Source organism: Trachemys scripta, chromosome 6, assembly GCF_013100865.1.
Source record: "Trachemys scripta elegans isolate TJP31775 chromosome 6, CAS_Tse_1.0, whole genome shotgun sequence".
Lineage (NCBI taxonomy): Eukaryota > Metazoa > Chordata > Testudines > Emydidae > Trachemys > Trachemys scripta.
In genome coordinates this window covers 39,429,335-39,456,629 of record NC_048303.1, presented here as the reverse complement: position 1 = coordinate 39,456,629, position 27,295 = coordinate 39,429,335, and the positions used below count along the sequence as shown (strand labels likewise).

General features: G+C 39.3%; 1 protein-coding gene across 5 annotated transcripts in view; it reads right to left on the bottom strand.

Moving 5' to 3' along the window:
- Positions 1-27,295, bottom strand: part of MAST4 (microtubule associated serine/threonine kinase family member 4) — a 262,752-nt gene that overhangs the window by 27,908 nt on the left and 207,549 nt on the right. For all 5 annotated transcript variants that reach the window (XM_034773436.1, XM_034773432.1, XM_034773434.1 and 2 more), the window contains 6 exons: positions 23,276-23,337; positions 15,174-15,259; positions 4,834-5,042; positions 3,388-3,526; positions 2,082-2,214; positions 1,163-1,328 (listed from right to left, as the gene is read on the bottom strand). In XM_034773436.1, the coding sequence (XP_034629327.1) occupies positions 1,163-1,328; positions 2,082-2,214; positions 3,388-3,526; positions 4,834-5,042; positions 15,174-15,259; positions 23,276-23,337 (795 nt within the window). The remainder of the gene's footprint in view (positions 1-1,162; positions 1,329-2,081; positions 2,215-3,387; positions 3,527-4,833; positions 5,043-15,173; positions 15,260-23,275; positions 23,338-27,295) is intronic.

The window sequence follows — 27,295 nt, the reverse complement described above, 5'->3', positions numbered from 1 at the left end:
AAACCATGAGTTATTTCCATGTTTGTTTGCCTGCAGCTTCTACTGCAGTTTAAATCTGATTTGGATAAAATAAAACATGAATATGCATTTCAGCCATAAGGCATCGAGAACAAAGCCAGCATTTGCTGCTTGTGTTAATTAAACAGTTGATTCCCCTTGCCACTCAGGCCTTGGTGCATCACATCAGAAAACAGCATGGTTATAAATCCATAAACAGCTAGGATATTGTATAAAGAGGTCATATACTGCCGGCAATTCACAAATCCACTTCATTAAAGATTACAAACATGCCTGACTTGCAAAGTCAGAGATAGAGAACAGTGATATGATAACAGAACACCTCCTTAACATACTAAATGGGATTGTTTTATTTTTTAGCTAGTGGACCTTTTATGTATACCTTAGAATGGACTGGAAGACATTCAATAACAGAGATGTCATTCTGATAAACTTTTGGCATAAAACGGAGGCAATCTACATCTATGCATTTGGGAAATTTATGGAAACAGCAGGTAGGATAGTGAGAGATTCTATTTAATTATCGTTTAGTTTTGCCACAAGCTGCATGACAATACTTAGGGTCAGTTTGCAGGTTAAAATCTAAAAGGTTATTGAATTTTAAATGAAAGAAGAACAGCTGTTACAGAAATAACATTACACTATAACAACCACCAATGAAATCATTAACAATCTGTGAATTGAATTCGTTTCCCTCTCTTTTTCATTATTTATTATTTGGGAGACATTTGTTTTAGGGTTTTATTACATTTTTGTTAATTTCTTCATTGTGCCATTAGGCATTTTTCCATTTCTGCAAATGCAGTCCACATTAACCTTTTCTTCTCTGGTACAATGCCTGGAAAGACTGACAGTCAAATTATTTGACTGTCCAACCATTAATAGTTATTTTCTTTTTAATCAGTGTACTTAGAAACACGACCTATCGTGTTATTGCATTTCTGAACTCATTATTGATGTATAATACAAGTTCAGTTTTTCGTTCAAATTTCACCCGTCATTTTGATGGCTGGTATTATAGTAACATGAGTTGGCACAACTAGTTGAAAAATGCTAGCTTTTAAGTAAATTCTTAAATATCTTTTTTGATTAAGTAATTGGTTTCAGCAGGTTAAGAAATTCAGTTTTTCATGGTGATATTTACCACTGATCACTTGTCCAAATAGCTCTTCTGGTGTATCTCCAAAGAATGGCACACACCCAACAAGAAATTCATAAAGGATAATTCCCATGGCCCACCAGTCCACTGGCTTGCCATAACCCTGCCTCAATATCACTTCTGGTGCTATATATTCAGGTGTGCCACAGACCTAAAAATGAGAAAAAGAAAATGTTTAAACAAGTGAAGTTTAATAACACTAGCTATTGTGCTTAAATTTCCCCAATAATTCTCATGATGTAGCAAGATATTAGAAAAAACATGGAGAATTTTAAACATTCTTTTCGGCATGTTTTACACTATTCAGCTTGCAGTACAATTAATATTTTAAAAAGAATGACCTACACTAATTGGTTGTATTGTATGCAAAAAATGCATTTTACGAAAAATAGAGTTTTAAAAGATTGTTTTTTATACACAAGAGTCAATTAAAACAATTGTTTTATTTAATCTAAACATATCTTTATTTTTACATGAAAGTTGTGATGGTTTTACCTTAAGTAACTTTTACAGTGAACAGATTGTGGGCAAATGGTAATGAGGCATGCTTAAAGGGAAATGGGCCATAGCTAGGATTTTAGCACCCTTGATTGTACAATGCATCATGAGTTCTGCAAATACTCTGCTGAGACTCCTGAATTCCTTATAAAACAGTTTTCCATTTGTCTCTCTCACGATCTCACTTGCACACAATTAGATCGTTCATCTTACTAATAGACCATAATGCAGGAGGGAAAAAAGCATGGAACAATCTGCAGTGCACCAGTAAAGGTAACTCTGACGCATACATCTGAAATACCAATGCAGAAATAATAATGGCTTATATAATATTATGGCATATCCCATTGGTAAATACAGCATTATTTAATCTCTCAGTGTAAAAATGAAAAAAGGCATCCCTTACCTGCTTGTCAAGGAACTCTCTAGCATCCTTCTCAATATGACCCTCATAAAGATTTGTAGTCATGCTCATTAGCCCCACCTTAGAAAGCCCAAAATCTGTAAGCTTAATATGTCCCATGGATGTTACTAATAAACTGCAAATCAGAATGACACTCAATTACTATAACATAAACCAAAACTGTACTAGGTTGTTTATTATAGTCACAGAATAATGCTTTAACAGCACTACATAACTGTTTAAAAAACAATTTAGGAAGCTACTGGGCTAGACACAGAGGCATCCAGGAAGTTACCAAATGTATGATACATATGTTGTTGTTATTGGATTTAAACAAACCATAATTTATATCTGCTTGAACACCTAATAGTTAAAGGATCTTAAAAGGATCCACATAAAGACCACAAAAAATATAGCACAGTGTAGTTAGCACAAGAAGAAATGGCAAGCATTCTGGAAGACATACAAATAGATTCTAACTTTAAAAGGAAAAACAACGAGGAGTCCGGTGGTACCTTAAAGACTAACAGATTTATTTAGTCTTTAAGGTACCACCGGACTCCTTGTTGTTTTTGTGGATACAGACTAACAGGGCTACTCCCTGATACTTGGAAAAAGAGGCATTAGTTTTTTCTACCTCTAATTAACTGTGCCATTCATTTAAATAGGGGAGAAGATGGGTAAAGAAAAGAAATTGACAGATATTAAGTTGGCAGACAATAGATACACAGAACCAGGTGGGTATTTTGACTCAGACTCATTTGGGATTCAAATGTGTTTTGAAACAAGTGACAATGAAAATTAGTGGAAGATATGTCAGGTTCTGTCTTTATTTCAGCAACCTGCTGTAATGCAGTTTACACTTACAGAAGATATGAAGTATTATAAACCCAAATACGGCAGAAATGTGACAGAAGGGCAAGATTACCCATTTAACACTTGTAAGAATTTGTATGTACAATTTTGTTTTCATATTCAGCATTAAATAGGGTACACAAAGTATATGTAGAGAGAGCTTGCTCTTATTGGCCAAACATTATATCCTTCATTTCGGCCTCAAGAAAAAATGTATTTCGCTCATGCTAGTCTTACAGCTTTTCGTTGCCTATAGGATTGTAAAAATCAACACATCATCTATAATTAAGGCTAAACCACCCCACTCATATTATGAATCTATTATCTGAGAATTCTGAATGTATGGGATAATATTCATAACCAAACATGCATTTTCTGCAGAGCAAAATTACAACTTTCATATATGACTAATTTTCAGACAAAGTTCTTTTGTGGTTATATTCTATACACTTACTTGTCTGGCTTCAAATCCCGGTGTACGATTCCATAATTATGCAGATATTCCAAGGCTAGGACAGTCTCAGCAAAATACATCCTTGCCATATCCACAGGTAAAGGACCCATATTCTTCATTAAAGTAGCGCAATCTCCACCTGAAAATATAAAACAAAAAGTTCGAGGTGGTATCATATATTTTGAGGGGCAGACATAACTAAGACATGCTGCACATGCAGGCATACGTGGACCTCCATATATTTACCAACTGCACAACGAGGATTCTGAATGTTCATTATTTGAATACTGTCTTTTAGGTTTATTCTGCAAAATATTTTCATACAAGCAATTTTTATTTATTTATTTATTTATTTATTTATTGAGAGGGAGAGGAAGTAGAAACTGGTGCTGAAGCAGCATAAAGATATCCTAGACCCTGAATGAGATTCAGGTGTTTAAAAAAAAAAAAAAAAAAAAAATTTTTTTTTTTTTTTTGGTGCTAAATTTTGATTCACTACCTTAAATACCATCATTAAGACTTAGGATTGGCCTACACTACTACGTCCACGTAACTATGTCACTCAAAGGTCTGGAAAATCCACACCACTGAGCAATGTAGATATACTGACCTAACCCCCAGCATAGGCAGCGGTAGGTCAACAGGAGGGCTTCTCCTGGGAACATAGCTTCTGCCTCTCAAGAAGGTGAAGTATCTACACTGACAGGAGAAACTCTCCTGTTGACATAGGTAGCATCTTCACTAAGGGCTTCAGTGGCGCAGCTGCACTGTAAGTGTAGACAAGCCCTTAGTCTATCTACCTACCTAACATATTTATATGGCCCCATCAACATAGAATCTGCATATCTCTTACTCTTTAATGTATTTATTCACAATACCTCTGTAAGGTAGAGAAGTATTGTTATACCCATTTTACAGATGGGGAATTGACACCCAGAAAGACCAACCAAGATCACACAGGATCTCTCTCTCTTTCATGACCCAGGCTAACAGTCTAACCACTGGACCTTCTTTCCTCTCAATGTCATGGTCCCCTTGAAGGTGTCTCTTTGATGTTTCAAGCTTGTTACTGTAAATTGTTTTCAGATACACTATCATTTTCACAAGTGGTGAAAATTTCAAAAGCAGAAGAAAACTTCTTAACTTTATTTTCACATGAATTTCCAGTGTTACAGGACACTTATGATTATAAATTAGAACTAACTCATTCAAAGAGCATTACTTTTCTTTAGAGCTGCAAGACCAGCATTTTACAGGCAATCACCAAAAGATAACGATTGGAAATGAAGCCATCTCATTGGTGGATTTAGATAGTACGCGTACATAGCTACTGTACAGAGAACACATAGGTGAGCTTTTGTAATGTAAATACTGTGTTGGCTGATTTTCCTTTTTTGATGCTAAAATAAACTTTTCTTCCCACTGTAAAGAGAACAAATACTTTACCTTCCACATACTCCATGACCATACATAAATGGCGTCTAGTTTCAAAGGAGCAGTACATGCTGACGACAAATGGATTTTCTGCAAATGTCAGGATATCACGCTCAACAAAGGCCTGCTGAATCTGGTTTCGGAGGATGAGATTCTGTTTGTTAATTTTCTTCATGGCAAATCTCTGTCTGGTTTCTTTATGTCGCACAAAATAAACGGCACTGAAACAGCCCAAACAACAGGAGAAAAAAGGGGTCAGTGACTAGATTTATTTATATATTATTAACTAGTCTTTCAAATCTGAGCTCCCAAATACTGTTTTGTTTATGATCAAGATGCAGCCTCAATTGACATATCAACTACACACAATTAAAAAACCTAAATAAAGCCTACAAATGCTCACAGCTCAAATGGGCATTTCCATCTGCAAAGGATTCATAGAGAAAAAACAGCTATGGCCAATATTATAAATCATTCTGACAAGTGCCTATCCTGCAAGTGTGTGTCATAATTATGATTCAACCTCCATTTCAGGGAATTTTCAAATAAGTCATGGATTTCTCATGAGGTTTCATATGTGAAATGCCTGGAAGGGCAAACACTGCTCAGTGGGATAGCTCTCTCTCTCTCTTTGCCAGTTGCAAAATGCCTCATCTGTTACAGTCACCCTGTCCCTAACATCAGCATTTACCACTACCCAGGGCAGATCAGCCGTGGCTGATTCCATCAAAATGGATCACCGTGTTAGCTTCCATATTAATGTGGGATTAAGTCTCGGCCTAGATATGTAGAAATTCCATTGGGGCAACACTGACTGGGCTTCTTGTCATCTGGGTTGGGATTTAGGGGGGGCAGAGTGAAAGCAAAGCAGCATCTGAGCAGCCCTGGTTGCTTCCAGGATTTGGTGAAAGATCACAGAGTCCATGACCCCTGCATTGGAGCATGGACACAGGATGTAAATTACTACATTTCCTAAAAATCCCTGGAGGCAAATCCTGAAAAATGTTTACATTGCATTACCTCTATTTTGTAATATTTATTGCTCAGGGCACTTTTAGTATGTAATTATCATAGCAGTTAGGGTGTGGGGAAAAGAAAGGATGAGACAGAGAAAGCAGAGAAAAAGGCAGAAGTCGATTATGTAGTTTCTAATTCAATTTGTGCCCCCCAGAGGCCCACTTATATCTCAATATAATTATTTAAATAAAAAAGGCAGCTCAGCATTTACTTTTTGTCTCACTATTTTTGATAAAGAGTACTCTGGCCCCACACTAGAGCAATGTATAAACCCTTCTGAACAGCCAAAGTTGTTTCTTATTTCTTTTGTGCTGTGATTATTCCTGGTGAGTGTTTTCTCTGATTGAAAAGGTTGTCATTAATCCTTTCCATTGTCTCTGAAAGTACAGTCCCCAATCAAGGGTAGGGCAGCTGAAAGACATTACATCATAATGATTAGGTGGAAAACACCCTGGGCAGTGAGTCAAGCCCTGCCCTTTGTGCCTTTTACAAAGACCTGCTCTTGTTTCATGCCCCTCCCAAGTGGAATAAAAAACAGAGTTAGTTACTAGTAGAGTTAGTTACGCAACTCCACAGATCAGTTCTCCTCCCTGTTGGCTTCTTTCTTTTCTTCCTCCATCTCTTCCCACCACTCCCTGATATTTATTTTCCTCTCTGTCCCCACCCTCCCTTTCACTTAGTTTCTAACCCCCTTCTTTTCCCATTTGCTCTTTCTGTCCTCCCTCTCCCTTCTCTTTGTCCCCATTTCCTGTCAAACTCAGCCTCTGTGTACCAATTTTGTCCCTTTGTCCTCCTCTCTTTTTCCTACTTCAACCCTCTCATTCTTGTTACCTTCTGACATCTTATGTGTGGGAAAGTGACCCCTTCACCTGCCAGAAACCTTGATCTTCCAAGGAATTCTGATGTCAATACATAGTCTCACTGAACTCTGCAGGACTCTGTGAAGGAACTCCCTTTTCAGGATTGGGGCCTATGAAGCGCTCCTGATGGACTCCAAAAGCTGCCCTTCAGCTAGGCTTAGCAAGATGAGCTCTTAAAGATGCAGTAATAGATATTAATTGGAGGCTATTAAAATTGAGCCTTAATAAAAATGCTTCCTTCTGCACAATCTATAGAGCTGTGCAGCTAGTAATTTAAATTTAAAGACAACATCACAGGAACTAGTAAGATCAAACGTATCTGACTTGCCAAACAAATTATCATCATGATTAATATCAGAGCCTTTATCTAATTAATATAACACTTCCTTATGGCACCACCTCAGCCTTTAACGTCACAGGTAGGCACCCATATAAGCTTCCATGTAAACAGGGCTCAGCAGTCCACATTTCTTCAGAAAATATTTGTCAACTTCAAGCAGTACCAAACTCAAAAGGGAGCAGAAGACAGTACATGTATATAAACACATGCACTCATTGTTTATATTGTGCAGCGTTTTACATTCCCACGTGCCTGACAAAGAAGATAAACTCATGGCACCATTCACTATTCAATTCCGTGGGATCTCAGACTGCTATATTCACTCAGGTAATCAGAAACTGAGTATTCTGAGTTTCATGCTGGTGCCACAGGAGGACACCTCAACTTGCAGCATTTTTGACTCCTTGTCCTTTTGTTTGTATTTATATCTGAAGCTATGCCCTGTGTCAACATGGATGGAGACATGGGTAAACATAGGTTTTTGAAAGTGTCTAGTGGAATTCTCTCTCACATATTGGTGCTTGCTGAAATGAAGAAAGTGGCTCCAAATACATTCATGTTGTAGATTTCCTTTCTTCCTCTGATATTACACTGAATTCATGGTAGTTATGCTACCTTTCTTTCCCCCCAACCTGTCAATATCCTGAGCATACCTGAAACGACTCTATACCACAGTTATTGAGATCCGAATCCTGAGTGTGCTCTCAACTCACACTGAGTTAAAAGTTGGTAGTTAAATGTGCTGAACAATCACTGAAATGGTTGTTGAATAGCAAGACTTTCCAGGGAAGAAGAGTTAAATAAAAAGGTACAAACGTTGTTGCAGTTTCAAAAAAAAAAAAAAAAAAAAGGGGGGGGGAATTTAGTAATGTGAATTACCATCTATATACATCATCAGGAAAGCCAGCTGCTTTCCAAGTCTTTGTATATGTTGCACTCTGAATGGAAGAGAGGGCTGGGAGGAATACACAGAAACACTTGATTGAGAAGCTGAACTTATCACAACTTCATTGCAAGAAGACTGAAAAAAATTACAGAAACTTCTCCTGCTGCATCTTAACATTCCTAGGCAGGCCTCTTTTCTGTACCATGCTCTTTTGTACTCTGATCTGCCCCGAACCCGCTGAACTAGGCTTCTATGATTGTACAACAGCTTACCAAATAAAGGGGGAAGTCCCACATTATATTGAAGGGCCCATTATATTGTAGGTCATCTTCCCACATCCTCTACACCCCTGCATCTCACTCCCTCTTTTTTCTTTCCAGGTCTGATTTTCCTGCCTCTCTCCCTTTCCTTACCTTTAATAACAACACAGCGGTGCTGCTTGATAGGAGCCACAATGAACAGCTCACCCTAGTGGTCCAGTTTACAGCTATACCTTTAATTTTAGAGATTTCTCCTAGGATTGGAGGGTAACTATAAGCTATATAAATTAACAGTAGCAAAAATATGGTCTCATTATTTCATGACATTGGCAGAGATGTTATTGCTATAGATGGGAAAACCTGGAGCATACTACAGATTATTCCTCAACTGTTCAATGTGATACATTTAAAAGTCATGATTTCTACCTTCTTTGAATGCAAGTGGTAGCTTATTTCTGTCTTGGATAGATGTTTCTGATTAACAGGCTATTACTTGAAATGTATAGCACTGAAGCTGAAACAATATTGTTCCCACATGTATTGGCTGAAGCATCTATGTGCAAAATGAACAGCTGATCAAACTTGGGATACATCATCACATGGGAGGGGATTGATGAAGTGCGAGTGGAGAACAAAATTGGCCTTCAGCCTCTTAGTGGATATCTGCCCAGTTGACTTTGATAAGACAATTGGCTCTCTCTTCCAGCTCTTTCCTTTGTTTTTTATTTTTTTTTTTTTTTTAGAAGGTCACAAGGTTTTAGTAACATGAGAACAAACACTACTTAACCCAAGATAGCATACCAGGAAATCCCTTCGCTTTTGTAATTAATGGACTATTTTTGTCTTCTTTTGCTTCTAATTTTGAGTGCTGACCATATTTAAAGGGTCAGCCCAATGCACTTCACTTGATATTAATCTTCCCAGCTATAATATTTCTTTTAGAGAGACTATATTTACAGGTTTTATTTTTACTTCACAGCTACACAATTGCTTTAGCATTTTTCCATATGTTGGTCAAAACCCTTGCTATAGACCATGATAACATGTAAAATGGGATGCATATTTAATCCCAAAAGCCCATCAAACACTCCTCTGTACAACATTGGAAAGCTGCCAGTGCAATAGTCAACCCTGAAGGGAATACAAGCTCATTCAGAGTCCACATGGTGTTACAAGAATGCTCAGATTCTGGGCGTCCTCACTCATAAATCCCTGGTGATAAGCTTTATTTGCAACAAGTCAGCAAGACATTCTACCACAAGTAAACTATTATTTCTAGCACTCGGGAAGTTCTGGCCCATTACTTCCCAGGAATTTTACCTGGCCCCATTCACTGCTTGCAAACCAAAATTTTCCTTGGTGCCCAGAAACTAAGTAAGTGGGCACAATCGCACAGAGGGTAAATACTTTTTCATCCAGAATATATTTAGAAGACTCATTGGGGCACCTATTTCTTACTTTGCACTTGTTTTTACTTCATCTAAGTAGCATTCAACTAGAATTTTGTCTCAATCAGCTGGATAATCCAGAGTTCCTGGTTCTGAATGGCATTATTCTAATCTTCTAGTTTCTGGAACTGAGGGTTTGGGTTTTTTACCTTCCTTTCTATCCACTTCTTGGCATAGCTGCTGGAGTTTGCTTGCATAGTCTGCCTCACTGTGATGAATAGCATTTATATTTAGTGACAAAGTTTTGCACTAGTATCCTATATTTTATTGATCTTACATTTAATTACAATAAGCAAAGTTTACTCCTCCAAAAAAGTCTCATCACTGACATGATCTTTCAAATATTGCTTCATTTCAGCTCTAATATTAATTACTTCAATAATCCTGTTATTATTTCCTGAAAACATTGGCTCTGGAAAAAAATGGAATCTGACTTGGCTGGGCTAGATGCAGAGGATAATACACCCCCACAGCTAAAGGAGATTTAAAAATAAATTTTCAAAAGGTTTACCTAGTCAAATGCAGATGTTAATCGTGGAAGACTTTTCCTGCACAAGGTAGCCTCAAAATGTGCCACAGGAGGAAGAGCATGTAGTTTCCCTTAAATAACTACAGCGCTTCAGTCCTGGTTTAAAGCCCTTATTACGACTTCTACATTTTGTAACCTGGTGTAGATTTGGTACTTAAGGCTAGAGAAGCTGCATTAGTCTCTTTGACCTGGTTTCCTAATTTATCAAAGAACCTTGAACTCCTTAAGGAAAAATGAGGTTCCTTGCTATAGTTGCAGTTTAAAAGCTACAGTGTCTATCTCAAGTGCTAGCAGCTTCATTTTCAAGTACAGTTTCCTGAGAAGAGATTTGTGAATTCTGCACCACCCTAGAATTGAGGCTTTGTAGTCTATGATGTAGGGAAACCATCCAGGCAACTGTGATTTATGGTTTGTCAATGTGATAAGTGTACAGGTAATAATTTAAGATTAGAAGTAGGAATATTTCGCTGATACCCAAACACTAAGTGATCAACTACCCCTCTGATAAAACCCAATAATTTTGTTTTCCTCCTGCTACTAGTTGCAGTTGTTTGACTACTTCATGTAGATTTTTGTTCTTGAAGCTGAAAAAAAGTCTCTCTCAATATCTACGGACAGGTCTACTCTACTACTTAAGTCGATCTAACTTATGTCACTCAGGGGTGTGAAAAAGACACTCCACCAAGCAACACAAGTTACAGCAACCTAAGCACAGTCCACACTGGTGCTATGTCGGCAGGAGATGCTCTCCTGCCGACACAGCTTCTGCCTCTCACAGAGGTGGAGCAATTATGCCGACAGGATAATGCTCTCCCTTCGGCATAGAGCATCTTCACCAGACGCGCTACAGCAGCACAGCTCACCAATGCAGCTGCGCCGATGTAGCACTTCTAGAGTAAACCTTCCTTAAGAGTATCTCCTCCCACCTTTACTGTTTGTAAAAGTTCGTGTAAAACAATGATTCTACTGCCTAGATTTTTTATAAAATGAATAATCTCAGTGAAAGTTCCAATTTGTTGCATTCCAAATAAAAGGGAGGGCTGGGAGTAATTGAAACATTCGATTGAGAAATTATTTTCCAGCACTTTGCAACACACCCTACAGTTAACAGTGATTGAAAATGGGACCTTCAGCATCAAAAGTATCTGCCTCTACTACTTGAGCTAACTCCGTAGCTGGTACCATTAGAAGGATCTTATTCTTCTCTATCTACCATCTACTGGAGAGAAGCAAGACACTTACCCAGGGTGTTACTCCTCTTATTATGGGACGTTCATCTGAGCATCTGAAGGGCACAAGAGTTCAAATCCCCGATGGGCCACCATTTTGTTATGACTCCACCATGCACATGTCCTCAATGGAGACTGAGCCTAGGGCCTTCAACACCAAAAATACTAGCCTCTACCATTCAACTGACAGAAATTACTGGATTAGCTAGTAGCAGTATTAGGGCTTTTTACTCTACATAGATCAGACACTAGTGGGGAAAGAGAGACACTTGGCCAGTATGTCGCATGTACCCATCCCAAATATTCAATTCACCACCCCTTTTTCAACTGATGTAATTGGCACCATATCAAGCAGGCACTATTATGCAAAACTAAAGCAACTGCCTAACAAATCCAAATGGGGAGTTTACACACCTAATAAAACTAATTGTAACATGTACTTGATTGTGCAGGCATGCTGACGGCAGCTGCAGTGAGTGGACCAAAGAGTTCCTATATGTTACCATTTGAAATTTTAAAATTAGGAGAAAATCTGCTTGAACAGTAATGAAAATTAAAAATTTAGGGAGCATTAAAGGAAAACCTTTTGGCTGGTGAGAGTGTCTAAGATAGACAGCTTGTGAAACCATTAATGATTTGGCCTGCATCCTACATGTTTACTGATTCACAGCTTGTTTAACTTCTTGTATATTCCCAACCATTCCCAAAAGCCCGATATACCTCATCTACTATACACTCATTTAATTACACTACAAATGAGTTTATTCAAGCAGTTACAAAGTGGAATACTGCAAAGATATTTACTCAAACTTTAAAAAAAACAATGGTTCAAATTTAAACTCATGGAGTTTAACATATCTGACTAATCTCTGCTACAATGTGCCAAGACCAACAATTACGCTGTCAAATCATCAAAGCCTTTCACTTCACTAATGAAGGCAGGACCAAACAAAAACACTGCACTCGATAACATTTGCTTCTCACTTGGTTCAGGAGGAATCCTTTCACTACATCCTTGAAAGAAATGAAATATTACAATAACATAATCAAGTATTAACAAGCCACATCACAAAATACCTAGTGACATATTCCTGAGAATAAATCAGTGAAGCACAGGCAGAATCCACACATATTTAGATTACTTCAAAAGTTAATGAAGTGGAAAAACACTGGAAGAGGAAAAAAAATCCGTGTAGCATAATAACAATAACTTTAATTTCAGCTGTTTATACTTGTAATATACTGTAATAAATGCCTATGAAGAAGTTTATTGCTTTGTATCCACAGATGCAACAGACATTATTGCTTAATTATATTCCGTTTCTTATAGAGGATAAGAGGAATTCAGGTACTAATGATATGTTACCTTTTAAACGTGCTGATAATAAATATACAATAAATTAACCAATCACATGCTGCCAAGTCAACTAACCACACTAAATGCCTGAAAAATGTCAATGCAAATTAATCTACCTCCTACCTTGTAAAGCGGAGTGGAAATCTAACCAGAAAGGTGCTTATGAGTTCCTCTTCCAAGACATGAATGCTTTACAGGTATGGCAGAGTGAATCCACCTGGGCCCAGAGTTGCTGCTTGAGCCCTTCCTTACCAGTGTGGGGTTTGTATATTCCATCACCAGTACTCTACTCTATTCTATATTGGTTCTCACACCACCACATACAACAGAACAGAACACAATACTCATTTCTCCTATGAAAGTTTGTGATGTGTGGGGTCCCATTATATGCAGCTTGAGAACATTTTGACAGCCACTGGTTTATTCATGAAAACATCTGTGAATCCCAAAGGTTTCACACATTTAGCCTGAATTCATTTTAAACCACAAGTTATTGGGCTTGCTTTAAATTACTGGGTGAAATTCAGCCTGTGTTATGCAGGAGGCCAGACTAGATGATCATAAATGTCCCTTTTGGCTTTACAATTCTATGAAACTTGATCTGCTCTGGACTAGAGGTGGCTCTCTGCACTATGTTGCTCTATGACTGGCTGAGGCTCTTAGAGTGTAAGGAGCATGAGGCACAGACAGACCTTCCTAACGTTTGCCCTTTGGATGGAGGCTCAGGGTTCCTGGCCCCATCTCTCTTTTCCTCTCCTCACCAGGAATCCCTCCAACGTTGGGTGGGTACAACGGCTAAGATGCTCTTTTGTTCTTCACCTGCTAGCCAAGTCAGTACCTTCCCTATCTTCCCCCTCCTCCAATAAGAAAGTTGGGGACAAGATGAAAGGAGGGAGCAGCTGTCAGGGGAAGGAGAGAGAGACGCATGCACCAGTGAAGCAGGGGTGGCAGCAGCTGATTCCTGCTGTGAAGAGGACTTTTCCAAGAATTGAATATGGGGCAATGAGGTTCCTAGGGGAAAATCATTGAGGGGATGATTTGTGTGAGGTTGAGTACTGAGAGCTGTGTTTGGATTTTTATGTAATTTTAATGAAAATTATGCTACATTTTCTTTAGGCTTTTTGCTGAGCCACGTAAGCAGGTCTGGGCACAGACAATAGCCCCTGCATGCACTATAGTGACTGACCGTCACTGGCATAAAGGGTGAATTAGCTGCAGCCCAAAATACTCCTACTCCCTTGGTCAATGAGTCACAACAAAGAAATAACTAATTGTGACCAGAGAGGCGTATTAGCATAAGCCTCTAGACATTAAAAGTGAGCATGAGGACCCACTGGACTGGATAGGAAGGTGGACTGTAGTGGCTCACTCTTTTACATTCAGGAATTCTGCAGTGAGCACTCAGACATATAATGCAGCTGCCACATTGTGGCTGAGAGCAGAAAGGGCTAGAATCAGCATGATGAGGTCAGGACCAGGAAACAGCTCCTCATCCCATAATAGAGCCAACTTTCTTTGGTAGTGGGCTCCTCAATAACCGTAGGGTTGACCCAAATTGTTTGAATCCATTTTTTGAGCCTCTCCCAGCACAGGAGTTTGGATCTATAGACCTGCCTTAATCCTTTCGTGTACAGAGGTGGAGCCCAAAAAACACCACAGGGCACATCAAGCAATGTCTGATCTTAATCAGAGCAGCATGGCATTGCAAAGAGAGAGCATTGCATGCTGGGACATCCAATCGCTGTGTGTTGAATTTCCAAATGAAAGAGGAGTGCTCTCCATTTTTATCCAGGCAAGCGAGGCCCTTGAACTGAAACTGCCAATGGAGTTCTCAGTATGACATCATTCAGGCATCTTTGGTTTAAACAGACTGGTATAAATTTATTTTCAATCGGGAAAAAATATTTTATGTATTCACTTAAAACAGTGTCTTTGTTTTTAGGGCAAGAACACTATTTTACAGTGTACTTCTTACAGATTCAATTATACTCCATTTCAAAATTTGAAAAAAATTCTGCTTTCAATATTAAGACTTTTTAAATTTTCTTCAAAACTCCATTTTAACATTTCATCTTTAGCTTCATGTGGCATCTAGTTCTACAGGTTCCCAAGCATCTTGTTTGGTGAGAATATACGTTATCTTAATTCAAGACACTGCCGTATGCTGGATTTTGTTACTGACTAGCACCAGTTAGCAGAAAGCTCAATTGTTTCTTGTATATCACAATTGTCAGTAATAACATGGGAAATGCATTTGGACTAGAAACCAGAATTAGAAAAGCACCCAGGCGCGCGCGCGCACACACACACACACACACACACACACACACAATCACACGCCCCTCCCTGCTGTTTACAGTAAAAAATAATGGGAAATTATGCAAAAACAAAATGCAGAAGAGCTGTTACACTCATGGATTACTCACCCATAAGCTCCATTACTAATCAGTTTAATAGTTTCAAAATCGCTTTCACGAGGTTTCCTCCGGAGCTTCACTGATGTATTAGAGTTCTTTTTAAGTAAAAAAAAAAAAGAAAGAAAGAGAACAAAGTTAACACTACAGACATATATAAAACAGAAAAAATTCTTTACTGCCCTCAGGCTGCAACATGCTCATCAAAACCATGATGGAGTGTTCTTTTGGGCTCTGGTCAATCAGCCACAGCTCAACTGATCAGGGGCCAGAGAAGGCTCTGAAACAAGCTGTTATTCCACCAGAAAGTTATATGCTATTCTGCATCTGTTAATCCACTCACCTCTGTGGTGGGGTGCTGGCAGACATACATGGGGCCAGATTTACAAAAATATTTAGCCAGCTAAGGATGCAGACAGACACTGAACCTGCTTAGGCACTCAGGTGCCTGAATACTTTTGTAAATCTGGTCCTTGATGTATAGGTCAGGATGGACTAACAAAGGATGGATGAAGTCATTGCCTAATATGGGAGGTCAGAGCAGTGAGGGGGAATGCGGAGAGGTGTTGGGGCAGCACAGGGAAGAGTGGGGTGGAAAGGAGGAGTTCAGAGCTGTGCAGCGGGGCATATTAGGAGGCATCAGTTCTGTCCCCCAAAACTCCCCACATCCATGCTGCCCCCTCATGTTTTCCCCTGCTCCACAAACGTTCCCACTACCTCCATGGCAGTCCCTGAACCCTCTCCCCAGCTCCTCAGCGTGTGGGGCCCTCGCCAACACCCACCTCTCCCTAGGGAGGAGGGCTGAGGTAGGAAAACTGGGCTGGACTGGACTGGACGAGAGATTGGAGATGAGGAGATTATGTAAAGGCAGCAGAGACTAAACAGTACATTTTGGGACTGGGGTAATCATTGCCAAAGAATCAGAAGAAATGGAGGCAGAAAGCTGGGCTGTGGTACATGGGAAAGCTGAGAATTAAGTGCCCAAAACCTTAATGCAGAGTTAAGGTTAAGATTGCCCAATGGTGCACCATGTCCTTCCAGAATGTCAAATCTCTGAAAACCAGGAAAAATAAAGTTTGGCCACTCCCACAACACAACCTTAACCCTGCCCTCTGTAACTGGAAACAGCCACTAAGAATGGTTCAGTACCAGGGGTTGCCCATCCATATAGGCGAACTAGGCGGTTGCCTATGCTGCCAAGTTAAATGGGGCACCAAATTAGAGGGAAAAAAGTCAAATAAAAAAAAATGAAAAAGATGAAAAAAATACAAATAAAATAATGAAGATGTCATTATTTCAATTCCTGTGCGCATAAGGAGAGAATATGAATTATAATTCATTTCACTACATTTCTGAGAATTTATTAATATGTCAAATCTTTTATTTACTGCAAAAATAAGTAATATTTTAGTGAGGTTTTTTTCCAATTTGTGACGTAGGGTCAAGATGACCCACTCCACAATTTGGATAAGCAATAACTCAGCCACAATGAAATACATCCGCCAGCAGCAAGAGCTGCAATGCTAGTGACACCTAACTCGAATATACATCAAGGTCGCATAGCCGGAAATTCATGTAGAGCGGAGATATCGCGAATTGATACATGTCAAACAGTCATTTTAACATACGTCACAGGTAGATGGTTAAGAATCAAATTAATACTATGGAAAATTGTGTTTCTTGGTGCCAAAGAGTAAAGAATAACGTCTTTCAGCATTATAAATCCAAAATGTGAGTACCTTTAAGAGTTATTTTCAGGCTGTATAATTATGAACTTTTCTTTGTTATAACTGGTTCACATGTAATAAATAAGGTCCATAAAAGAAAAGTAATAGCGTTAATGCTTAATAGACTACGAAAGTGATGACGTCACACTCCAAGTGAGTAACCGTGAGGAAGGGGATTACTTTCCAAACAACCGGTGTTGGGTTAGAATGTCGAAAAAGGTCATATTGTTTTTGTGTAAACACTGTAATTAACTGTTTTAATAGGTAAGTGAGTGTATGTTACGAATCACTGAACCTTTAAGCAGTGAAAAGACATGTTGGGATGGCTGCAATGTAGTTTAAATCGCCAACCATGTGGTGGATGTGTCAGCCATCCTTAACGCTATAATGCTTACAGTCAGGACCACAGTATAACAATATTCAAATGCTCCATGGCAGAAAGAGGAAAAAGAAAGCCCTCAGGAGCTGAGTATCGTAAACAAAAGGCCAAGAAGGAAAAGGACCAAGCAAAACAGCAGGGATCCTTCCTGAAACATCTTCTCTTTAATCCAAATAAAGATGGAAGCATCCAGATGAAGGAATTTTACTTGGAGAGGAGGTTAGCTCACATCCACATGGAAGCAGTTTGGAACATCAAGATGAAAGTATATTACTTTGAGATGAGGGCAGCTCACATCCACAAGAAAGCAGTTTGGAAACTCAAGATGATGGAAACTTACTTCTGGATGAAGGCAGCTCACAGCATCCGACTGATATAGAAGTGGAGAAAATTTATTCACCTTCAGAGGCACAAGCAGAAATTGAAGTAAATGAAGTAGAAGGAAGAAAGAATAAGGAAGTTACAAACAAGTTACAGCATGGGGACCCAGCTTCATGGCCCAGATGTGATGACAGTGGAAATTCTCGTGGAACCTGGACCCGAACAAGTTCATGAATTTCCCTTCCCTGAGGATGGAAATAAAAGAAAATTCTCTGCTCAGCATTACAAGAGGAAACTCATTAATGGGGAAGAAATTAATCAAAACTGGTTACAATATTCAGTGTCGAAGGACTTCGTGTTTTGCTTTTGCTGCAAGTTTTTTAGAAATCAAGCAACTGATACATCACTTACTGAAAATAGTTCGAAAGACTGGAAAAATGTATCTTCAATTCTCTCTTCACATGAAAGAAGTACAGAACATTTGTAATGTTTTCAAAATTGGAAAGAACTTGAATTATGATTGAAAAAAGGAAAAACTATTGATGAAGAAAAAGAAAAATATTGGCAACAAATATTAGAGCGTCTGATTGCTTTAGTAAGACTTCTCGGTGGACAAAATTTAGCATTCCGCGGCCATGGTAGAAATGAAATATCATACACTCCGGGAATGGAAACTTTTAAAAATTTGTTGAATACCTAGCTTTGTTTGATCCAGTCAGGAAGGAGCATCTATGTAAAATAACTCATCATGAAACACAGGTTCATTACTTAGGAAAAAATATGCAGAATGAACTGATTCAAATCCTAGCAAATGCCCATTAAAAAGAAAATTGTAGAAGCTGCCCATTCTGCAAAATACTTTCAATAATACTGGGCTGTACACTAGATGTGAGTCATGTTGAACAAATGATGATCATTCGTTTTGTGGATATGGAAAAGCCTGTAGATGACGATAATGTTGAAGTGCTCATAAAAGAACATTTTTTGGGTTCGTACCACTGAAGGAGACGACTGGAGCATTTCTGACTGAAACTATTCTACAAGAGCTTGAAACAATGTCATTATCTGTTGAAAACTTACGTGGCCAAGGCTATGATAATGGGAGTAATATGAAGGGTAAAGACAATGGTGTGCCAAGGAGAATGATGGAAATCAATCCTAGGGCCTTTTTCGTTCCTTGCAGTGCGCATTCTCTGAATTTGGTTGTCAATGATGCTGCTAGATGCTGTTTGGAGGCAAGCAGTTTCTTTGACTTGGTGCAATGTGTTTATGTGTTTTTCTCAGGCTCAACACGTCATTGGGAGATTCTGACTCGCCATGTGAATTCTCTAACTGTGAAACCACTTAGTCAGTCAAGATGGGTCTTGTCAAACTCATTGATGCTTTGAAGCCTCTTTGCTGTGAACTGGGAAACATTTATGATGCCCTAACTGAAATTTATGATAATATTACCTTTACTGGATCATCTGGCAATATGGCATGTTCAGATGCAGAAGCTCTTGCAAATAGCCTTTCCAAATTCAAATTTGTGACTTCACTCATTTTGTGGTATAATATCCTTTTCAAGATTAACCTCACCAGTAAGCAGCTTCAGAAAAAGAACTTGAACATACATTCTGCCATTCAAAAACTGCAGCAAACTAAAAATATTCTGGAGGAATTCAGACATGATTAAGGGTTCAAAAGAACAATGGTAGATCCTCTCGAGTTTGCTGAAGAAATAGACTTTCCGACAGAATTTGAACCAGAGCCAGTTAGCATTCGGCAAAAGAAACAGCAGTTTTCGTATGAAGGACGAGACACACCCATTCAGAACCCAAAACAAAGGTTCAAAGTGAATTTCTACATCGCAGTCCTTGATACTGCTATTCACGCGGTTGACGAAAGTTTTCAACAGATGCAGCAGCTAGAGTCAGTATTTGGCTTTCTATATGATATCCACAGCTTGCAAAAGAAAACAGCAAAACAGATAAGAGAATTTTGTATGAAACTGGAGTTGGCATTGACTCATGAAAATTCAAAAGACATTGATGCTACAGATTTGTGTAGTGAGCTTCAGGCTTTTTCAAGACGACTTAAGAAACATTCCACTCCTGAAGAAGTGCTGAAGTTTGTTTGTGAAAATAAATGCACAGACAGTTTTCCAAACATTTTGATAGCTCTGCGCATTCTTTTAACTTTGCCAGTTTCTGTAACTAGTGGGGAACGTAGCTTCTCAACTTTAAAATTGATAAAAACATATCTGCGTTCAACAATGGTGCAAGAGACACTTGTTGGACTTGCCACAATATCAATAGAGCATGAAATAGCTGGAATATTGGATCTAAAAGAACTGGGTGACTGAATTTTCAAAACTTAAAGCAAGAAAAGTCATATTTTAAGAGTACAGTGTTTTTTATTCAGAGTGTTTTGTAAATACAGGTTAAAGTTCATTGAAGAGTTTTCTTATTTCTTTCTGTATTGGATGTGGTGGTAATGGCAGTTAAAGCAGGATAGCGTCATGGATGATTTTGGATTTGTAATAATAAAAATTATAATTAACATTTTTAATGCATTTTTATTTGAAATTGGACTGAAATATCATTTAGCTGTTGTGTACAAATCTATTTTGAAAATTTCGTGTCTCTATTTTATCTTATCTCAGAAACATTGGTTGGACAGACAGATGGACGGACAAACCAAATAATTAAGCCTCTGTTTAAAAAAAATATTTAAAAAAACATTAAAAGGAAAAAAAGGGGCAAAATGTTTCCCAGTTTACCAAAAACCTTAGCCTATATCTGCCTTGGGTTTGGGGTGCTGATTGCATGGTTTGCCTAGGGCGCCAGTTGCTTGCAGCTAGTTTAGGACCGCCCCTGTTCAGTACATGGGGGTGGGAATAATTTACCATAATAAACAGACATGAGGAAGGACTAAAAGAATGTGTTGTTTATGTTGTGCTCCACAGATTTGAATTCTAGCATTTATTGACATGCACTCCAACAGTGTCAGTGTAGTTGTATTGAAAGGTGGAGGGATTTGTTGGAGTATATTGGCACAGCTAATAGGAGACATGCATGAGGACATCAAAGGGATCAAATATGCCTCATTTCAGCACAAAGTTCTGTAGGTTGCGTTAGTGGTGGTGTACTTGCCTGGGGATTATCAATAATGTGGTGACATACATGCTAGTGATTTCTGGGGCTAAGTAGGGGATAAGTGAAGACACTATCTTGGAAGAAATCATCAGGGGAAGAGTGACGGGGGGGGCAGAGAGGTTGCATTTTGCAAGTCTGGAGTGGTTTGTGTGGAGAAGGCCCAGTGCTTGAGTGCAGGACAGGTAGTTCCTTTTCACTATGCTTGACCTAAACCCCAGTTTTGCCTTAGCAAAGAGGAATGTCAAGACTATGTCCTAGAGTGCTCATATGTTCGGTCCTCTGAGTGTTCTGTAGAAAATGAAAAAACTAGTATGCGCAGAGGACAGAGTTAAGGTTAATTGTAGGGGTGGCAACTCTTCATATCCTGGTTGCCAGAGTTTGGAGTGTAGCTGACCTCGACATTCTGGAAAGATGTGAGGCACCACTGGGAAACTTAACTCTTAATTAAATTTGGGGTTACTTAATGATATAAAGCTTTCCTATATGTATGGCAAAGAAATCCTTCTTCCTACTTGATTTGTTGTTTATGTGCTCAGCGACTTTTTCATTTCCTGCAGGACCAGTTTAAATAAATGTTGAACCCTGGTGAAGCCACTCAATTGGTCTCCAAGATTTAGTGAAGAACTCTCTCTCCCATATCCTTCCTCAAAATAGATCTGATATGCCAGATGGGAGGGAGGTTTTAGTTCCAGAGAGTATGTCTGAATTGGTATGTATATTCCTTCACAGAGGGCTCAGGATATTTCCACAGAGTTCTCAAGCAGCATGTACCTCCCCCCCACTCACACACACACACCAAGTGGCACTGGGGTATGAGTGGTAAACATTAATTATTTTAACCTATCCCAGGTGGGTATGGCCCAGTGTGGCAGCACTAAATGAATTAGTCTTGCTTTCCTGTATTGCCAAGATGCAACTTGTAGGTCTTCAGAAACTCTGAGGATATCCCCCATTGAAAGGGGAGGGACCAACACTGGTGTCGGTCTGGGCATTTTGAAAAGGACAGGAAGCAGTGGGGGAAAAGCATTCTTTTCCAGGCAACCATTTTGCACAAATAGGGTATATATAACAATATAGTACATGAAAGCCACTAGGTATGCTAACAGAATGATATAATCTGGAGCTGAAAGTAGAGACCTATTAAGTCATTTAATTCATTTGCTTGCCACGACAAGACTGTTCTTAATTACACATTTATGAGTGTTTTGGACAGTCTAGTTTTACATTTGCTAAGCAACAAGGTTTCCACCACATCCCCTGGGTGATTATTCCAGAGACTAACACAATACATTATCATGAAGTGTTTCCTGATATGTAGCCATATTTAACCGTTAGTCACACTGCATAATTCAGTAAGTCCAGCCCCCTAATCATTTTTGTTATTCCTCTTTAACCTCTTGTCACTATATTTCTGATAATTAAGTGCCCAGATCTATGCAATATTTCAGATGCAGATGGACCAAAGGTGCATAGAAAGGTACAGTTACCTCCATGTCACAGCACCTGAACCCTTTGTAGATGGCATCCCGCCACCAAATGAGGAATGATCATAAGATGAAAATCCCCCAGACACAGTCTGAGGCCTTTGCCTGGAAAATACTGGAAGTATTTTCATCAGATACCTGAGGATTCTATTTTACACACTAGCAATACTTGTATAGCTTGTCATGGCAATTAACTATTACTGAACTGAATTATGTATGCAGCCCAAAGGCATTTGCTTTTTTTGCTGTGAAGCTGCACTGTAATCCTACCTCTGTGTTTTCTATGGTGTATTTGTTTAGAAGAAAAATGGCTAGGTTTGTTTGTTTTTTATTATAATGGGCCAAATTCTGCCCTTAAGCACACCAGTAATTCCAGTCATCTCCACTGACTTTTATTCTACCTTGGGCAATTTAAACAAGTCACTGCAAAGGATTATTTTATATTACTTATTACTACCCACAGCCCTAGTATAATATCTTCACAATATGTATTTTCAAAGTGCAACAAAATATCTTTTAAACTCAATGCACAGTCTTCCTACTCACAAATCTTAATTTCCAAATGTAGAGATACCACTTTAACCTGTTGACATTTATCTGTTCAGCGCATTACACCCTCTTAAATTTTGGATCACTGTGTAAGTGGAGGACTTAAAAAGTCTGTGCAAAATATTCTAGTTTTGGAGGGATTTTTAAACCCTTTTCAAAAAGAGAAAAAAATACAGTGATTAAGCAGAAATGTAAAAGGTAACAAGAAAACAAGCAAGTCTCTAGCAATAGCTAACTCCAGGCACAGAAGTAAATATTAGTGACTTTATGAAAATGGTGAAAATTACAACTTCCTGAAAACAGAAGGCATAACTGGGCTATTGCTTGTTGCTATCTTTAATCAGTTATGAACCTTGGCATTGGTTTGAAAGTTAACCTATATTTTGTTCAGCCAGCCATGTAAAAAATCTACTAGAGAATGTAATGAAACAACGCAATTAACACATCATTGTATTTTTAAAACTGATATGCTAAAAACATCAGCCACCACCACTGTAACAGGAAGACTTGCACTTACTGATTCATCTGTTTCTGGAGTTTCTGCTGTGCCACTGTCATAGTTAGCTAGCTGAGCTATTTCTGAAAACAAAGGATAGAAACTTCATTTTAGAATACATATAGCAAACAGAAGCAAGTGCCAAACAAAAACATGAAAATGTCACTTGTCTGGAACAGACAGTTAACAAGTGTTGTATTACCTATATTAGTGGTTAAATGACCTTTAAAATTCAGTTAAGTCCTCCAGTTTAGGAGGATAATCCCCTTTTGGAAATTCTGACCTGCTGTCAAATTCCTTTATGAATCCTTCTGTGACAGAAATGGAGCTGCTATGTAATAACGTTATGAATACTGAGATGTAACAACTTTATGAACCCCATATGTGCCTGGGGCAGTGAGAGGAAGTTACTGTATACTGGGGTTATAAAACTTCCCTGTGGGAATGTATTGATCTAGCAGGACAGGGCTGTGGGAACACCATACAAGGAAGCAACACAAAGGCTTCCTAAATATGATTATTTCAGTAGACACTTGAAAGACAATGGGGCAAACTGTTGGCTTAAAAGATCCTGTATCCTGTGTCAAGTATGCTGTAAACCTTGTTTTGCCAGAGCTGGGAGTTACCAGATCTAAGGGATAAAACAATTAAAAAGTGATTCCTGTGAAGGGAGGCGAGTCACCAGGGACTGTCCAGAGACTGTTAGTGAGCTCCGACAAAGAGACAAGCTGACACAGAGATGCACTGGGAAGAGTCTACAGCAGGGGTCGGCAACCTTTCAGACGTGGTGTGCCAAGTCTTCATTTATTCACTCTAATTTAAGGTTTCGCATGCCAGTAATACATTTTAACTTTTTTAGAAGGTCTCTTTCTATAAGTCTATAATATATAACTAAACTATTGTTGTATGTAAACTAAATAAGGTTTTTAAAATGTTTAAGAAGCTTCATTGAAAATTAAATTAAAATGCAGAGCCCCTCAGACCGGTGGCCAGGTCCTGGGCAGTGTGAGTGCCACTGAAAATCAGCTCGTGTGCCGCCTTCGGCACGTGTGCCATAGGTTGCCTACCCCTGGTCTACAGGAAGCTAGTCCTACTAGGGGCCCTATGTGGAAAATGTTAACCACCTGGTAAACTAGACCCTCACGTAGTGTGTTTGATTGTTTTTAAGATATGTTTGCTCTGTAATACTTGTGCTCTAAATAAATGATACTTTGCTTTAATGATGCTGGTTGGTCATTGAACACCACTGTCATTGCCGCCAAAGGAACACATCTGCAGGGTCTGAGCCTAAGTCGGACGTGCTGAGGCAATCACGATTAATCCAGACCTGAAGAAAAGTTCTGTGTAGCTTGAAAACTTGTCTCATCAACAGAAGTTGGTCCAATAAAAGATATTACCTCACCCACCTTGTCTCTCTAATATTCATCTTAATTGTTTCTACCATGAAAGACAATGGAGAAAAATATACTGAATAATCAAATAGCTCATCTTAGCTTTCACTATCCTACAGAAATAGAGGTTACTTATCTGTAACTGGTGGTTCTTCAAGATGTGTATCCCCCGTCCCCCGTATTCTACATGCTGGTATGTATGCACACCACTCGCCTGAGACTGGAGATTTCTAGCAAGCAGTGTCCATTGGTCTGTGCCGTTGCGCTCCTTGTGCTCTGAAACAAGGGGCAGTGCAGAGCACTGCCAACCTATTTCCTCCTCTTACTGTTAAGATCTGAAATAGAGGAGAAGGAGCACTGGTAGTGGAATACAGATAGGGAACAAACACCTCAAAGAACTTCGAGTTATAGATAAGTAACCTCCATTCTTTCTTTGAGTGTTGGCTTCTATGTATATTCCACATGTGACTGACTGGTTGGCAGTAGGAGGAGGGAGAGGGAGTTGCAAGGATGCAGTTGACATAGATGTCTGTAAAACTGCTGTTCCAACTATTGCATCTGCAGAAGAGGCCTAGACTGAGGCGTAATGTTTCATGAAGGTATGGATGGTTGTGCTCTAGTAGAATGGTCCTTCACCCCATCAGGAGGAATACATGCCAACATAAAGAATGATGCAGCCAGAGATCCACTTAGAGAGTCTCTGAGCAGATAACGCTGGTCCTTGTGATAGCTCTGATACATAACCTTGGTGGTTTCCCAATTGGTTTTGTTCTTTGCAGATAGAAAATCAAAGCCCATCTGATGTCGAGAGAGTGAAGTCTCCTCCCATTGGAAATCTGAGTTTTCAGAAAGAATACCAGTAAGTGAATAGCTTGATTCATGTGAAACTGAGGAAATTACCTTGGGGATGAATTTCAGGTGGAGTTGAAGGGAAACCTTCTCCTTATGAAATATGGTATATGGTGAGTCACTCATGCTTCTGGGTGATGTGATAATGACTAGGAAGGTGACCTTCATGGACAGGTGGCGCACTGAAAACATGGTTAATGGTACAAAGGGTGGTCTGGCAAATATTGAGAGTGCAAGGATGAGTTCCCATTGCAGTGTTGATTTCACCATTGGTGGGAAGGTCCTAATGAGACCTTTCAGGAATCTAACTGCTGTAGGGTGAGTAAAAGTGGAGTGGCCTTTTACAGGAGGATGGAAGGCACTGCTGGCTGCTAGACGGACATGCAGTGAACCTATGGGAAGCCGTCAAGTCTTCAGGGACAGGAGATAGTCCAAAATAGTAGGATTATCTGCTGACTCTGGGGATAACTGGTTCTGTTGCATCCAGATAGAGAAATGCCTCCATTTAGTTAAATAGCATTTTCTAGAGCCTTTTCTGCTTTGTCTAGGGATAGACTGAACAGCCTCTGAACATGAATGCTCTAGGTCTGATGCTCATGCAAATACCAGGACATAAACTGAAGAGGGTACAGGTTGGGATGTATGATCTTGACATTCTTCTGAGTTAAAAGATCTGGGAAGGAACAGATGCTTATGGGAGGACAGATTGACATTTGTAAGATAACCAGAAACCAGAACTATCTGAGTCAGTTGGTTGCCATGAGAATGACTCAAGCTTTGTCGTGATGAATCTTTCACAGTGGTAGCAGTGGAACAGGAGAAAAGGTGTACCTCAGGTGGTATGTTCAGGAAAATAGGAGGACATTGCCCTGGATTCCTGGCCTAGTGCTGCTCTACAGCAGTTATAGATGGAATTCCTTGTTCATCTGGGAGGTGAACGGATCCCAAGATGGCGTTCACTACCAAGCGGGAACATCGTTCAGGACAGAAATGCATATCTCCCATTCATGATCTGTACAGAAATGTCTGCTGAGATTGCCCACCACAGAGTTCTGTGCACCTGGAAGGTATGTGGTTCCTAATGCACCAATGCCATAAACGGATTACCTCTATACAGAAAGGAAGAGATCTTTCTCTGCCTTGTTTATGTAGAAGACTGTTGTCATGTTGTCTGATGTTATCCGGATATGAGGAGACCATATTAGTGGAAAGAATGAATTGCAAGCTGAATGGATTGCCCTCAGCTCCAATAGATTGATATATATCCTGCCTCTCCCCAACCCCAGAAAACTATGTGCCTTGCGCAATGTGGGCTCCCTATCCTATGAGGGATGTGTCTGTGATTATGGTCATGTTGGGTGTGGGTGGAAGGAAAGGGACTCACGTGTGCAGTTATTCCAGGTTTGTCTAACATACGATAGCAGCTGTGACCTTGGTATTGTTACCTTGGTATTCATGTTGTTTCTGTTTGGTGAGTAAATTGACCAGAGCTGGGCCTTCAGGTAACAGAAGTCTTGTGAATGAGGTTATGTAGGTACATGAGGTCACATGGCCTAGACAGACCTTGACTGCAGGAGGTCTATGGGAAATTGGTCATATCAGCTGTTCGCGGCCTAGAATCTGTCCATAGGAAGACAGGCCTTCGCTGAGATCGAGTCTAGGGTTGCTCCTAAAAAGACTCCTAAAAAATGTGGACTTTTCTTTGTTTATGCAGAGTCCCAAGGATGCCAGAAGAGTGTGTAAGAATATGGTCACTGACTGGACTCTGGACTGGATTTGCCTGTTAGTAGCTAATTGTCCA